The 17116-nt window shown below is 35.7% G+C and overlaps 1 protein-coding gene across 4 annotated transcripts in view; it reads right to left on the bottom strand.

Annotated features, from left to right (window-relative positions):
* Nucleotides 1-17116, bottom strand: part of DOCK4 (dedicator of cytokinesis 4) — a 223386-nt gene that overhangs the window by 7998 nt on the left and 198272 nt on the right. For 2 of the 4 annotated variants that reach the window (XM_071423653.1, XM_071423652.1), the window contains 13 exons: nt 16634-16738; nt 14675-14816; nt 13901-14067; nt 12553-12639; nt 10968-11144; nt 8847-8930; nt 6987-7106; nt 6488-6609; nt 6106-6226; nt 5507-5588; nt 5177-5286; nt 3854-4021; nt 1653-1725 (listed from right to left, as the gene is read on the bottom strand). In XM_071423653.1, the coding sequence (XP_071279754.1) occupies nt 1653-1725; nt 3854-4021; nt 5177-5286; nt 5507-5588; nt 6106-6226; nt 6488-6609; nt 6987-7106; nt 8847-8930; nt 10968-11144; nt 12553-12639; nt 13901-14067; nt 14675-14816; nt 16634-16738 (1558 nt within the window). The remainder of the gene's footprint in view (nt 1-1652; nt 1726-3853; nt 4022-5176; nt 5287-5506; nt 5589-6105; nt 6227-6487; nt 6610-6986; nt 7107-8846; nt 8931-10967; nt 11145-12552; nt 12640-13900; nt 14068-14674; nt 14817-16633; nt 16739-17116) is intronic. The other 2 variants (XM_071423656.1, XM_071423654.1) reach the window with 1 other exon arrangement.

Consider the following 17116-nt stretch of genomic DNA (forward strand, 5'->3'; position numbering starts at 1 on the left):
TCTCATGTCATCAAGATATCACCAATATTGGAAAGAAGTCAGACAGAAGGAGAGGGCATTTAACATGGGCAGGACAAAAGCTAATTTGAAAAATACAACTCTCATTATGTTTCCTTAAAAACAAAAAAAGGAGTTGAAAATAACCATTTCAAACCTTCCATTCATTTCCCAAATACTCCACCAAAGAAATCCTCCACCTTAAAAGCCTCAAACCTCTTGCTTTGCCATGACACTTTCCTTCCTGTTTACTTGTTTCAGTTGTGAGTAGAGAATCACATGCAAGGACCCTGGGTTTATTTACAAAGATGAAACGAGAAAGCAAATTATTGCTGCTAACTGATGGCATCAATTATCACTATTGTAGCAACTCTGAGAGCTCTCAGACTGCAACCCCACTACACACCGGACTTAATACAATAAGTATAGTAAAAATAACACTGATCTCATATCTGAAACAATATTGTTACAGTATAATTACACTTTAGTTGACCCTGTGACCAATGAACAGAATAAACTATTTTCTAGAGGATCATTTCGCTTTGTCATTGCCAAAATATTCAATACAGTATTTGCTTTTTAATGTAAGCTGTCACCCAACATGGTTTTGCCCTCATCCTAAAAATCACCTGGCACCAGACCTAGGTACTTCAAATGTCTGAATATCTTGAGAAGCCAATTTTTTTTTCTTTTAAGTCATCCAAGCAGTCAGTGATTTTGGACTGCTAAAGCCTTCAGGAGAAAATACTTCATTTTAACAATGCTGTGATGTACTTGGCTGCATGGGCCAGTGGAAAAGTTTTGCTATTTCCATGTTAAATTATTTCATATGTTTTTCAGCCCTGTGAAAAAATTCCACCTGTGTTTTCATAAAAATGTAAACCCAAAATTACCTACAAAATCCAGCTTTTATTAAAGAAAATCTGATTCCTGGTCAGTACTTATTACAGTATATTATTAAAATAGTTACTTTCTATACATTTATTTTACTGTATCCTTTATTCAGCATACCACAAAGGTACCATAATGAAATGATGGAGCATATTATTGATGTGAGGCACATAATGAAATCATGGCAAACAATTACTATGCCAACAATATTTGATTTCCCCATGTGCAAAATTATAAAAGGCAGTATTTTTTCGATGGAAATACACATATTTCTCATTTACACTAATTAAAAACAAAATCCCCAAAATGCAAGAAACCACAAATTGGTGTTTTCAATCCAAGTGTAATCAGAAGCACACTGAGTTATATTTGATAAACGGAACTTGCAGGTACCAAACTTCAGGACTCTGTCCATCTCTTTACCTTCCCTTTGCCCCATTCTCCAGATCTGGCTTTTTCCCACATATGTCTCTCTTGAGAAGCAGAAAGGACAGGTCTCACAGGCAGCTTGATGAAACCTGCTGCTCCATCATTCCCTCCTGCAAACTTCTGGGCCTTATTTGAGTGCAAAATTCAGTCCTCCCCTCTTTGACAAAGTGTTTTGACACTTAGATCTATTAGCATAATTTATTTAGTTGGTTAGAATGTTTTGACACTTGGAGATGACAGCATGCACTCAAAAGAACAGGCACTCTACAGGAACATGGTGGACTAATTACATTTTTGTTCTTCAAAGATTGGCATGTTGTAGCATGTCTGCTTACCTTTGTCAGAGCCAGGCAGATTGGAATCACTTCGTGGCAAAGCACCATCTCCAATATGATTAAACAGCATTCTCTGTAAATTGAGAACAGCATGGTTTACACATAGCTCCTGCTGTATTTCAGTAGCCGTTAAGAAAACAAATATATTTTTGTTATTATCTTCCCTCATGCCCAGGTCTGCTTAGGAGGCAGAGTGATAAACATCACATAAGAACATAAACAGTTTAATTAAAGTATGTCTATACAGACAGGGAGTAGACTAGTTTTCTGAAAATTGTACACACAGGAATTGGAGGGAGGATTATTATGTACTGATTCTGACAGTTTCCAGCACCTTAAAAAACATAAAAAAGCTCATTCCTAAAGAGATATCTTAATAGATTACTTAAAATAATTGCAATAATTTCATTACAGAATCAGGATCTGAACAAGATAATATTCAAGTTATGGCTGTTACCTAAGAAAAGCAGTATCTATTGTTTTCCAACCCTGACTTTTTTTTGGTAGCAATCTTCTTACTTCTCTTGTGGATAAGAGCTGACCCATAAAGCATGTTTGTCTTTAATTTTCTTAAGATCCATTTTGTTTACAAATCACAGTAAATGTATGAAAAAAAAATCCAGCATTGATTTCATTTGGCAGCATTCAAATAATCCATGGGTCACTAGTTTGTCTTGAAAACATATCTAAACAGCATACAGTTAATCCTACAAGTAATTCAGACATACTTTCCAGAGGAAATAGCAACAGATAAACATGCAGTTTTTTCTTTTTTTTTCTTTAAAAGCAAGATCAGATAATCAGTGAAATCCAAAAAAAATCCTGTTATTGTGTCTCTTTCCAGTGTTTACAGAGCACTGTGCCAAGTTGGTGAGGCACTATGCTGGGGTTCCACAAGATGGCAAACCCAGCTGCAAACCAATCATCATTGATCTAATATGTTGCAGCTTTGTGTTACAAAGTGAGGAACAAATGCTTAAGCTCAATTCAACTTCACTTTAAACATCTCAGAGACAGAATGCTTTTGGTACACTTTGAGCTACAGTAGGTGTGCTGTATGTCATATGAGAATCATTCTGGGTCAGGCAATATCTGTTTTTCTGGAGTTCCCATTAAGCTGAGGTGCTAAACCCACATATATACTCTGATGTGACAGAGAGTGTGACCAAATGTTCCTGCCTGGTCTGGATTGAGTGTCCACTACCTAGTGAGTCTGCAGTGCAGGAGGATGTGATGGACAAGTGTTGAAGTCCATTTTCTGTTGCAAGGGTAAAGAGCAATGGCTGAAAAAGCAACTGAAATTGGAGGAGATAAAGAGACAAAAGCTGAATGAAATACAAAGAAACAAAGACATACTTAAAAGAATGAAATAAAAAACCATATGGAAGAACAAGAGCAATCACAGGATGTTTAATGACACACAAATAAAAACCCCAAAAATGTGAAATTCAAAAAGCTTCAATAGGAAGAATAATAGCACAAAAAACTAAGGAGGTTTGTTGACCAGTCAATGACAGCAGCCATTCCTCTTCAGAGTATGGGAAGAGCTGGAGAGACACTGTACAACCATTCAGCCAGAGATCACAAAGCAAGCACAAATGGATGTTGACTAAAAACAGCTGCACATAACCTTGAGCATCAATTTCAATGAGGAAGCAGATGAAATACTGCTGTGGTCTTGTTCTGTGAAATCCATCAAACTTCCTTAAATAAGGTAGCTATGGCTTGAAAGACTTGAAGTTCAAGACTTTGCCTGTGAATCTCACCTCTCCTGGCTGAAACACTAATGTGAAAATTGCTTTCATCAAGATGTATGTAACAAAGTAATTCATAAATGGGTGGTCCTTTCCTCTCAGTGGGAAGCTCCAACCAACGCTGTTGAAGTGGTGTTAGAATGAAAGGAGGAAGGACAAGGAACAGTTTGAGCAGCTAACTTTAAATGAGAGTTGCAGGTATCTCTAAGATATCTCCTTACAATTGTCCTGAAGAATTCTTTTCCCCTTCTTTATCAGAAGGCAGAGAATCAGGATTTTGTTTCTGATCACAGTCCATTTTTACTGCTGAAGGAACAGCAGAGAAAGAAATTTCACCTTTCCCCGGAAAGATATATCCTTATTTACAGTTATAAGGGCAGAAAGAAACCAGACTTTCTCATCTTTGAAATATCCTTCACTGTATGAGCAAGAAGATTTTCTACTTACCCTCTCATGGGACACTGAGGGTAGAGACAGATTGGGAGACTTTCCTGCTGGGCGAGTCTCAGAGAGAGCGGAGACTGGGCCTACGAGCTCCTCAGCCTCCCTTATGCAATCTCGGATAGAGTGGGGGACAGAAGTCGCATTCCACTTGGCAAAGCAAGAGTTTGTAGTCTGGGAGCAAAAACGGGATAATTTTTCTTTGCGGCAAACTGTAAAACCGCTTTACTTAAAGAGCATCTCCTGATCTTTCCTGTCTGCTGTTTTGGCTCCACTACCACTGACAAAGTGCCCAGTAGATCTATCTGCTCTAAGTAGTTCCTGAGAAGTGTCTTTAAGTCTGGCTAAGCCTCAGTATTACTTCTTAAGCCCTCAGGTAATAGCATGAGGCCTTAAACAGAAAAGAGATTAAAAAGTAAATCAAGAGCCAATTCAATAACCAAAGAAACAAGGGACAAGAAAAGAGCTAGTTAGAAACCAATAAATAATTTCTAAAATAAAGAATCCTGGAGCTGGTTTTTGTCAATGGTAAAACTTCTGAAAGACATGAGAGTGTTGAAAGGACAGCTTTTAACACTGTATGTATTATCTCATCTTTTTCAGCTTCAGCAAGAGGTGCATTGTGTGATGGCAGGGATTAAAACAGCAGCTGTGTTAAAGAAAAGCACTTTGGGAAAATAGGTCCATTAAGAAGAAAAGATGAAATAAGGACTCAGTATTGGCCAGCTTACCAAGTTCATGTTGAATTTCAGAATACTCAAAAAACACACATTTCATACAGACCTGTCTAACAGTATTTTAAGGCAAAAACACAATACATTGTTTTCTCTGGTGTAAAAAAATGTCTATAATTTTTTTCTGAAACTACATTGGAAAACAGGAATTGCCACATGGAATGGGTTATTATCTCACAGTGGCTACGATTAGATTTCTCAGAAGGAAAGAAAGGGGAGCTCATCAAGGACAACTGACATGATAAGAGCTTTTCATTCTTTGTCTTCTTCCCTAGATTGAACAAATGCTTGTTGTTCCAACAAGCAGGCTGTGTCATCTGGTAAATCTCTGCATCTCTCTCTTACTTCACTAAGTAAATGTAAAGAAACAGACCTACACCTAAAGAAATCAAGCAGAAATGTGACCAAGCACTATGTACTCTATTCACATCTCTTACATCTAAAATATTTTAGAGTATTTGCTTATAAAACTATAAAAAAAATCCCTTAAGAAGTTACAACAGTGAACAGACACCGAATCTGCTCGAAGTTCAGCATGCACCTTTATTGTCTTCTTTGCTATCTGTGCTCCGAGGATTCCCAACAAACTTCTTACCTGAGAAGTTTCCAAAGGAGTCGGGTAGATGGCACTGCAGGGCCTCTCTCTAGGAGACAGGCAAGAGTTTTCTCGGGAATGCTTATGTTTGTCAGACAGCAGAGGAGAAGCTAGAATATAAATGTGTCTAGTGATTAAATTCATGCAGCAAAACTCAAGACATTTCAATTCTATGCTTATGACAAAAAAATCCTTATGACAAAAAAATCCTCAGATTCCCCAAGTAATTGGCTAAATATGATGTCTGACCAGTAACATCATGCAGAAATTCAGCTGTGTAACGTATCAAGAGTCATTTAATATGGTTTACCACAGCAGAGAAGCACTGACCTCTGGCACTGGATGGAGCAGAACTGGTCACGTTAGGTGAAGCAGAATGAGTAGAACTCAGGCTTGAGGTAGATGGACTAGGCTGTGCATAGAAGAGATGTTGTTGTTACCAGATCACATTTACTGGTTTGGAAAACAAAAATTTATAGCATACTTTTCACTAGAACAAAGAACTTAGAGTAATTTATCAGTAATTTGAAATAGCAAATCAGTATAAAAAGCATTAATCTAACTACACAAAGATGTAACCAAATACTAAATAAATAGAAATGTAATTAATACAGTAAAATAATTATATCACAATGTGACAACTGGACAGAAAAGTCTATGCACTGTCAGATCACTTTGTATCATGGTCCTCTGCTACTTACTACATTTGTAATAAAACTAATGCTCTAATTTAAACAAGAGAAAACAGTTACATGAAAAAAACATATTTCTAAGTTAATTATTTTAACATCTCATTTAAAGATTTGGTTTTTAAAAGAAACATCAGCAATAGTTATGAGATTTCTGAATTAAATAACAGAAGATTTAATCTAGTAGATAGCCTTGGAAGAAAGATTCTGTACAGTTTGAAGAATGACAATAATTTATACCTGCATGTTAAAAACTTCATCTGAGCTTTCTGACTGCCCAGTGATGTTGCTGACTTCAGCAGAAGCTTGGGATGACAGTGATGAGGAAGAATAGCGATTGACAGCTGGGTAACTCAAGGGGCTATTATAAGAATAATGAAATATAAAATGGTTAACTCTAATTGTCAGTCATAATTTCTCATGTGAGAACAGCACATGTTCATTAATCTTTAACTGGGGGAAGGAAAAGAAAGAGAAAGAAGGAGAGAGAATACATATACCAGCTATTCAAGGCTGAACACACTTCAGCCAGACCATACAAGAAAGCATGCACATAATAGAAGTACTTATGGGTCACTTTCCATGGGTAGCGAAAATATGTGATTCCTAATATTTAACTTGCCTGCGTCGTGGTATTACCCTGGCAGCATCAGGGCTCATAGAAACAGGGATGGAATTCCGGCATACACGAGGACTTCCATTTGGGAAATGAACAGGGCTAGCTTGTACACAGGCAGAAAAGTCCTGGTGAGTCATTAAAAGAAGATTAATTAAAATGAACATAATATTTTAAGCATTTCCTAAGATACAGACATGTAGATAACTACATATAAATGTAGTTACATGGTATTTTGGATCAGCTTCATCATTAATAAGAAAAATATTTTAACTTTTCACCAATGATAGTAAAATGTTACTATTAGTAAAATGTGACTACTTTTCTCTGCATAGTATGGGAAGTTTATGTTTCTCTTTGCTTTGTGGCACTGCAAAAAGGCTACAAGCTGTAATGGGGACAAACAACCAAAAGATGTCACTGTTTATTGCTTGGGAAAATGTACCAGCCCTTAATGCAGCTGAACAGTCTTCTGTTCTATCCTTGCACCTGCTCATGTGAGTACCTGTATTCCCAAGCTTGACTTCATCACAAAGAACTGATCCACCAGCTTTTTGTGCAACGGCCTCATGTCCTGTGGCACCACCTTCTCGTGCACTGCCAAGCCAAATTCTAGAATCTGGGCCTGCAGAAAGGGAAAAAATAGTTTCTATGCATTTTCTTTAAGCTCTCATCATCAATTAGGATACCAAAAAAAAAAAAAAAAAAAAATCCAACACCTGTCTAAATCTCTGAAAGACCTGTAACCAAAAAAGGGCTAGGACCAAAAGCATGCAAGAGGATTTACCGCCTCTTCCCGTTCAACTTTCCCTAGGTTTCACCTATGCAAATTTAACTGTAATATTAAAAAACAATATGGATAACATAGTGAAAAATCTGACTTAATGGGAACTTTACAAAGGAGCAGTTCTAAACCCTAAACAAAAGATACTTTCTACAGAAACAGTTGTAAAAAGCATGAAACAACAGCAATTATCAAATCCTCTGTAATATACTGGCAATTAAGTCCACAGTCCCCTATCTTATTTCAACTCCCCAGAGACGTCCATAAGTTGTGGCCCGATGTATATCCTTGACACAAGGCATGACATGCTTCAGAATTACAGTGCTAAAACTTTAATCTCACTCAAATTTGGTCACATGCATATTGAATTGGTTACATGAGGAATCAGATAAACTCAGATTTAAAAACAAAATAGCTAGGGTGTGCTGTAATATCTTTGGATGAGAGCTCCTGACTGATGTTTTCAGGCCGCCTGCGATCAGGCACACAGCTGTACAGCATCCCTGACCGGGGGTCAGGACTGCAGCACATCCATCCACATGCACAGCCATGCCAGCCCTTCCAAATGTTCTGTGTTAAATCAGCTCTGGGGGCCAGAGAGGGTTGAGCTGCTATTGCTTGGAACCCACATTTTTGCGACAGGAAGTTATAAACCCCAGTTTTATATTGTAAACATTAGTGAGATTAACCATAGCTTGAAGAAGTTAAATTATAATGCCAATTACTATTCATTGTCTCAGTGAAACTAAAGTGAGGCCAGTGAATCTGTTTTGATTTATACTGTCTGAGGATGTGTCACTTGGCTAATCTGACCAAAAAATCCCACAATGCTGATGAAAAATGGAATTTCCATCTTGCCAAATTCTAAGCTGGCAATAAAATTTGAAACTTCAACATGCTGTATAGAACAAAAATAGATAAATGCCAGTTAAAAAACCTGAAATATTAGTAAGAGCTTTGATTTAAAAATATTCAGCATTTTCAAATGGAAAACCTTCATATTTGAGGCTGGTAGGTGATTGGCTTATAAATGAACGGAGAAAAAAATGCAAAAAACATATAACCCATAGAATACTCATATGCTTAATTTGACCACTTTGTGTTTATTTTACCGCCTACCTACTTTGCCAATTACTACTAGATCTCTTTCATTGCAATAAGATTTTGAATGCTTTTTTGCTCTTATAGCAAACCTTGTAGTGAAAATATTTTCTGTAATATTAGCAAAATACAAATATATGCCAAAGCCATCAAATGTTTCAATGAACTAATGCTTATTCTGCATAGTGATAAAATATTTGTATATGAGCATGACAAGACAGGCCTCTCACTCAACCTTTATTTTACACAAACCAGTTTGAAGTGATTAAGTAGTTGATGATGGAAAGGACTAGGGAAAATATATTAGCATGGCCCAGAAAGCTGCTTGTATAGAAAGTTACTCTCTACTTGGAATCTAACTCAGAAAACACTGAAGACCACAGGGCAATTATTAACCTCTGATATCTTTTATTTTATTTGGGGACATTTTTAGCTAGAACAGCTGAACAGGCCATCTTGTCAGTCCTTTCCCCACTTTACCTGCTCGAGTGTAAGTTCTCTTAAGCGTGTGATCTTCTCTCCATCTTCTGGATGGTTCAAGATGTATTCTTTGACAAAGAACGCCTAAGCACAATAAAATTACAAAGTAAAACAAAGTGAGTAAAACCAAACCACTTTTATTTCTTTTTTTTAAAAACAAGTTTCTAGATAACATAGAACTGTTTTCTAAGTTCCTTTGAACTGCAGTAATTGATATTACATGTTAAATAAGTAATTAATCATATAGTCATTGGTGGAGACCATTTGCAAAAAAAGGTAGCCACTAGTGAATGAATAGGTTCAACATTTGAAATATGAAGGTGCTGAAATGTGAAGCTTCTTCCCCATCAGAAAAGAAAAAAAAAAAAACAAGAAATAATTTAAAGAGGAAAAAGAGGGAAGAAGGAAGATAGAATCAAGAAGGCAGCAGATGGTCAAAGGACACTTTTTAAAAGTTGGAAGTTGCCTGAAGGGAAGGAAGATAATAGTAAAGACATGGTCACTCTTACCTCAAGAGTTACTGAACTTTGAGCTTTGTACAGAGCAGAAGGGAAAAGCAGGTGAAATGGAAAAGCATTTACAGAAAACAATAGGATAGCAAGAAAGGTAGAAGATAAGAACTGGCAAAACAACAGGTAGACATATAAAGACTGAAAAATGGACATGCAACGAGAAGAATTAGAGAGAAATGGAAGAAAAAAAAAGCCTTGCAATTATTGCTAACAGTTTTGATGTTTACAAAACCAATTGACATGCAACGAGAAGAATTAGAGAGAAATGGAAGAAAAAAAAAGCCGTGCAATTATTGCTAACAGTTTTGATGTTTACAAAACCAATTGCTGAAAAGTCCTATTTTAATACAGTGAGAGACAGAGGGCAGAAGGGAATCGAAACACGAACACTGTCTAAGAGACCAAGAATTACAGCCAAGGACAATAATGAGGAGCAAGCTAGAACCTTCAATATGCTTGTGAAGAATGGAAGCTGTGCAGAGACACTGAGCTAGCTCTGACATTGCTAATTCAAACCAGACATAGTTCTGACGTGACTGTATTTCTCCAGGGACTCCCTTCATCTTGCTTCACTATGCTAAACAGTTTTGTTGTTTAAAGGCAGTTGGGAAACAAAAAATGTTACTGCTTTGCTTCAGTCTCACAATTTTCATAACACTGCAGTTTTGATGACAGATTCTAATACTATACTAGACTCAATTTCTTGTAGTTTAATTAAGATGCAGTTTTTCCAAATTAACACTGTTGAGTGAACACCGAATCTCTCAGCTTTTGAGACAAGTGGACAGAATGTTATTCAAATTGACATTTTCAAAGGAAAAACCAGCGGACTCAAGTATCTTGTAAGACTACTAGGAGAAAGAGAAAAATCAAGTTGGGCTGCAAGAAACCCCCAACTCTTTCTTTTTACTGAAGTTTCATAATTCCACAGAATTTTGCATAAATACAGCATCCCAAACATTTAAGGTTTTCCTTATGTGATTCAGAAATTATAATAATAGGCAACAACTGTTAAAACAAATCCAGTGTTAGACATTTCTAAATTGTATTTATTTTTTTAAATGCCTTTCCCCACTCCCCCCAAAATAGCTTTTCTTAAAACATGGAGAAGAGATACAAGAAGGATCAAGAAAATTATGATTCTTTAAGATAATGAACTTCTTGTTGAGAATTTATGTGTGTGTGTGTATATATATAAAAAATAAAATATATATACATATATATATACATGCATATAAAAACTAGAAGGTCAGCACAAAAAAGCAAATTTGTTAGTTGGCCAGAAGTAACCCCTAAGCCAGAATAGGCAGTGTATTATAATAATTTACTTACAATTAACTGGTTAATTGAAAAGTTCCAAAAACGCCACTGAAGAATGCAGGGTAATTGTGAATTGAGTCATCACTGGAGTAAGTTTATGGTACTATCTACTGCAAAATGGTTATTTCAATAAACCACGTCACTAACATTACCTAACCCAAAAGTGCAATATAGGTATAATTACAACTATTATTCATACAGCACTTTCTGTCCTTAATTCATACAGAGGAGCTGCATCTGTACAGGGAAAGAAATAGGATTTTTAATAAACAGAAAGTAAATTGCTTACCTCTTGGTATCTAGCAACTCCACCATTAACTGCTGCATCAATGACCCCATTTAGACACATTGTGAGAGGGTTAATGTTCTGCATCTGTCGAGTTTGACACTGACTAATCAGTGTTCTTAACTGCTGGTTTTTATTTTCTAAAACTTCAATAGCATTCTCAAGGGGGCTCATTTCCACCTGAAACAAGAGTGAGAAGCATTGCAAACAACTTCATCTTCAGTTGAAAGATGAAATATATTGCAGGTAATTTTTGATTTCTTAATATAAAACAATATTATTCTATGTCCTAGAGTAGTTTGAGAGACAAAATACTTCTCAGCTGGCGGAGAGATTTGATTTTATCATGCAATCAATGATCAAAATAATCAACTGGCACTCTTTTGTAGATTTATTATCTGACCTTGAGAGATGACCCAGCCCTTGTTGCAAAACATTAACATACTTTCAGCCAGCAGTGGAACGCTTAGAATTCACGATTAAACCGTCCTTGGTAATTGCCTAAAAGAAGCTTGGGGTCAGGGAGCTTAATCACTTTAAAGGTATAGAGCAGAGCTTAAGTATTGGTTAGTTAGTTTCCCCATCCAAAGTGAAGTTACCAATGAGACTTTCTGGATCAGGAATTTGAATGCAAGCTTTGAGCTAAAATAATGATCAAGTTACAGTCAAAGGCAGCCTTGAAAAGGATGTGCCTCTCAACTCTCAAGGGTGGGGAAATTCTTTCAACAGGTAGTGTGGACTGCCAGAAAAACCAAAATATACAAGCATAAATCTGAGTAATGACCTCATACACTCCCAGGAAAAGTTCTTACAGTTTACTTTTGTAAATGGTGACTGTAAGGCTAAAATGCTAGTAAACTGAAGGTCTTCGTATCAGTGGTCATACTAACCTAGCAAAGACTCAGCAGGAGTCAACTAACAAAATTTCTTATGTCACATACATTTTGATATTACTAAACTCCACCTTTGGTTTTCAGTAGGAGAATATCAAGATGGTGACATTTTCCTGCTATTATAAAAGAAAAACACAGCAGAGTTTTAGAGAAAATCGATTGTACTATGGTATCCTTATATTTAATGGGATTATTCTAAGACCAGCTTTGACAAGAAGGAAGAAAGTTACAGGTGCTATGTATACTCCAGGGCTGAGCAACTGACCAGTTATTTAGAGATCTTTATAGGAGGAGCCCTCCTCCAAATATATCTAGAATCTATTTAAGGATTTTTTAAGTAATAGAACAAGAAAGGAGAGGAAATTCCAGTGTGTCAATAACAGACTGATACATTTGCTGAGTTTTAAGTAATTTACTGACATTAATTGTTGCCTTTGGGTGTCCATAATTGTTCTCAACTTCTTTTTCCTCAACTGTTTAAATGAATCCTAAGGGTAGTTCTTAGAAATACTTTTCAAGACAAGAGAAATCAGACAACTCAATATACTTTGTAAATAATTTTGTTGTAGCCACCTTGAGAACTTGGTCAAAGAAATTACATATGTGTAATAAATGTTAAATTTATTGATCGAATAACATATGATTAAGGAAGTAAACCAAGCCACAATATGTATTGACATGAGTCTCATACTCACCACTTCACGTTTTTCTACTTCAAACCAACGAGATATTCCAGGTAAACTCTGCACCAAGATCAGTGTGGTTCTCTCTACCCATAGACTCTGAAATATACAAAAGCAATTTATTTCCTTATTTGACTTTGTATCTTCCTTAACTATTACCAGTTTCCTTTATGAACACCTTCACTAAAGTAACAGTATACATTAAAAAAAAAAATACTAACATCCAAATTCTACTGAAATGTAGAATAAGTCAATGACACTCGCTTTTTTCTTACTTTCTAGGTCCTACTACTAAGCAGTAATTTCTGCTGATTCTTCAATCTTAAACTTTATTATATGTTGTCCCCAAATCTCCAAAAGTCACGCACAACTGCATTGGTATTTTAATATTTATTTTCTGATCTAACATCTGAGAAGAACAAGAGTTCTGAAGCAAAACAACTTACAGATCAGAGAGCATGATTAGGTTTCCTTTGAGAAGCCCTATTCAAGATTCCAGAATACATAGCTGATAGGATACTCAAATATCATACTGGTAAACATTTTGTGCCAGAGGTTTGGAAAATGATAAATCAACACACAGGATAGTGCTTACAAAAAATATATGTAAGCTGTACAGTTAAAACAAAGCTCAAACATATATCAGAAGACAACAGTGACTCAATTTAGCTAATTTATTATCCTTACAGTTTTTTCTTCTAAATTTATAACAAAATTATTATGGGATAACTCTTTTTGTCTGACTAAATACCAGAATATATTCAGCATCAGGATGTGCTTCTAGTGGGTAAGAATTAAAATTGCACCAAAAGATGAATTTTCACTGTGACATTTTTAGTAGAAGGAACAGAAGGGATTTACCTATTAGGGAAGGTACTATTGCTTTTCCCTGAGACAATCTGTAAGTTCAGAGGTAGTTTTTAGTCTTGATTGCACAGGAACAGGTCATTATGCTGCAGTTCAGTCAAAACTGTCTCTCCCTTGCTCTAGAGAGAGATTGCCTAAAGCTATCCTATCCATACCCCAGACTACATCCTTAGTGTTTTCCCATCTGCCTGAGAAACTTTTCTGAGACTGCTCTGTCCAGTTCTGCCTTCTATATATCATGATGCAAAAAAAAAAGAGAATTTTTTTCAATTTTAGTCACATATACAGCAAAACCTCTGCATCTCCCATATATTTTTGATACTATTTTATTAAAAATAAGAAGTGAAATAGTCAAACCTAAGGTACCATCTCTCTAGAGAATTTGATGTACCACACTCAGCTGATGCAGATGATATTTCAATAAGGCAGCTTTTGTTGATGTTACAAATAAATCCTTAGGTCCACTAGATCAGGAAAGGGCATGATACTTTACCTTGAATTCGTTTTCCTTGTCCTTGGTCCCTTTGTGAAATGGTCTGTCATATCGGAATCGCCAGATGTGATTTACTTTGTAAAAGCTCTTGATATTATCAGGAATGCCATCTCTCTGCAAAACTTCCTGGTTTTCTGGAATTGGTGTCACTGCATAAATCTGCAAATCTATATGTAAAGAGTTAAGGCTATCCCACTTTATTCAAATTAGCAAAGCATATTGACTCCTGAAGCATTACATAAGAAAAATTCTTTAAAAAGTGTGCCTCATAAATGCTTTTATACTATTAATGGTTTGGGAAAGGAACTAGAGAGATTTTTTGATTGTTTGAGATTTCTTTGTACTGTTTTGTTGAAAATTTCATCTTTAGTTTTGAAATAGAGCTACTTACATGGAATAGTACATAAAGGGATTTGTTAAATATATTCTTACATAATATATCATGACGTGCTAACATAATGTTGTATTGTAAGAAGTTAAATTACTGTACCTTGAACTGCTACACCATTATCACAGTGGTGATAGTTCTATAGGTATTTTTAGCTAAAGAAATAATGTCAATAACACGTTAAGGAATTCTTAAATAGAACCAAAATTACACAAGGAACTTCTAAACATAATAGAGTGAACTGGGACAAAATGCAGGGAAATTCTCACCTACCATTTATTTCAGTGGAGGCACCATATGATCGAAATTGGCTATAGGTGTACCTACATTTTTTACAAGCATAGAAAATGTAAGTGCAGAGTATGGCTTTGTGATTATGTGGATACACTGTGCTTCTGCCTGAAAGATGGTCTCATCTGGCTGATTAGCATGTTGCATAGCAATGGCATGTGGGAACTCATTCAACATTCGCTGCTGGAAGGCCTCCAGCCTCTCATAGTCATGTCCTCGGCAAACAAATTCCTTATTCTGAGTGGAATAAGAAAACAAAAAGCAAGAGCAAGTTGCATGAAAATAAGTGGGATCCAAACACACACACTTAAATATCGATTTTCCAGGCAACTTTTGCATCATTTAAAGAAAGGAAAAAAGAAAAGAAACAAAAGGCAAGAATAAAAATAAGGAATATAGAAAGAACAGGTTACTTAGAAGAAGGACATTTTATCACATAAGTTATGTTTTATTCAAAAGTCTGGAAAAATGTAATAATTACACTTCAAAATGTAATAAAAATCTAAAGGGAGAAATTTTTCTCAGTGGATCAAAGAATGCTATTAACATGATATATCAGACCGTATAAAATATGTAACAGAAATGTAACCCAACAAACAGTTAAGAGAATGAAATGGGTTCGAAGTCAATTCCATGAGGAACTAAGAAACTTTGTTCTGATGTTATATAATTCTGAAGAAAAACACTGCATAAGAAAATTATAAAGGCATTAAATTTGCCTTACCCTGTAAATGTTGATTAATTATCAGCTTGGAAAATTAAAATGATCCAGTTTTTACAACACAAAGTAAAAGAATGCTCCTGGCATTGAATTCTGAGAATTGAGACTTTCGTGGGAATTGCTACCAAAAAAACCCTGTAACCATATTATTGTTCAACTACAAATTAAAATGCAAAAGCTTTATTATGAAGTTTAGTCTTTATTTCTTCTGCAGCAAACACAGCCAGATTTACAAACTGTTCCGCCATAAAAAAATTTAAATCAAATGTATTATGTCTGTCCTTGTTGGTGTTGCAAGCATAAATACGTGCTGTGTATGTTTAACTTGAAAACTTCGTAAGAGGATGCACAAGCAGTGAAAGACCTAGGTTTGAAAGTACTGCACTGTTGTGCAACTCTTTCCATTACTTTCCATCAGTTAAAGTCTTTCGGATTAATATTTTCAAATTGGTTTATATAGAAGTTATATTCAGATGAATATTAGGTAATCTCAAGAAGTATCTTTCCATCAGACTCTTTCTGAGCATTACTTTTAAAAGGCTGAGTTTCATGCTATATTTGCCAGTTAGAAATAGTCATTTTCCCCACACTAAGGCAAAGACTAATCAGGCTTTTTAGGCCTCCTCCACATAGGAGGCTCCTTCATCACTTATTTTAATTACCACAGGAAGAGGAACTTGGATTATGATTGCAGCTGCTCCATGAATAAAACGAATTCTGTTCTCTTCCCAAGGTGACAGTCAGTGCAGCTAAACCACTGCAGACTGTGGAAGAGGGGGACAGTGTAAACACCACTAACATTTTCAAGGGCACTTCAGTAACTTCAGAATTCCAGATTAATGATCAAGATTATTAACCTTTTTATTTGTCAGTTTTAGTACATTAATAATCAATGAAATTCAGCATATGGAATTTCTAAGTCATTTTTAAAAAAAGGACCTTGGTAATTGCTTAAATTGCTAACTAATTGCTTAAATGCTAAATTGCTGATTATCCCACCACCAATGGATACTACTTCTGACAGACTTTGCCTGACTACCCACCAGCAGGAACAGAACAGGAGAAAGGGAACAAACTACCATGAACCATTGGTCTGTAGAACAGTGTAGGTGCTTGGTTTCCAATGAAACCATGAATATTGTGTTTCTGTGTGACTCTAGAAGTCTAGAATTTGTCTTTTCATTAGTCAGGAACTTTTCTTAACCATGAAACTTGAAGGTAAAGAATTTCTCACAGGATAAGTACTTGCACATGGTATGAACAAATTTTAACACAGTGAAAGTGATTATGAATGACAGCATTACTCCATTCTGTTTATTTTTATTTCACTTACCCTCAAGAAGAATGGGAACTTTTTCCCATAGAAACCAACTCTGAAAAATTCTGGCTCCAAGCGCTGTTGATCCATAATTTTGTCATACAGAGATGCTTCCATCATCTGTGTGAGATTGAGAAGAAATGCAATTAGTCTTTTTTGAAAGTGTATTTTTACCATAAACTATCACAGAAGGGAATGTCTTTCAGCCCTGGAGTAACGGAATTGCAACATATCTCTGAGCAACAACTAGGACATCCAGAAGTTTCTGAATGCATCAGATTAAGTAATTATACCTCTTAGGGATCTGAAGGTTTCCAAGAATTAAAAAATAAATCCTTTAAAATATGAAGTACTAATATTAAAGGGGTATAATAGAAAGACAGTTTGAAACATATGACCCAGTAATCTGCTAATCACCCAAACACATGGCAGTAATGTGGTCAGCTAAATCAGCAAAGTCTAATTTACATATTCAAGGCAATTGTGTCAAAATCACAC

The sequence above is a fragment of the Agelaius tricolor genome, unplaced genomic scaffold (assembly GCF_023055355.1).
Source record: "Agelaius tricolor isolate 1412-34295 unplaced genomic scaffold, bAgeTri1.0.p SCAF_3, whole genome shotgun sequence".
NCBI lineage: Eukaryota > Metazoa > Chordata > Aves > Passeriformes > Icteridae > Agelaius > Agelaius tricolor.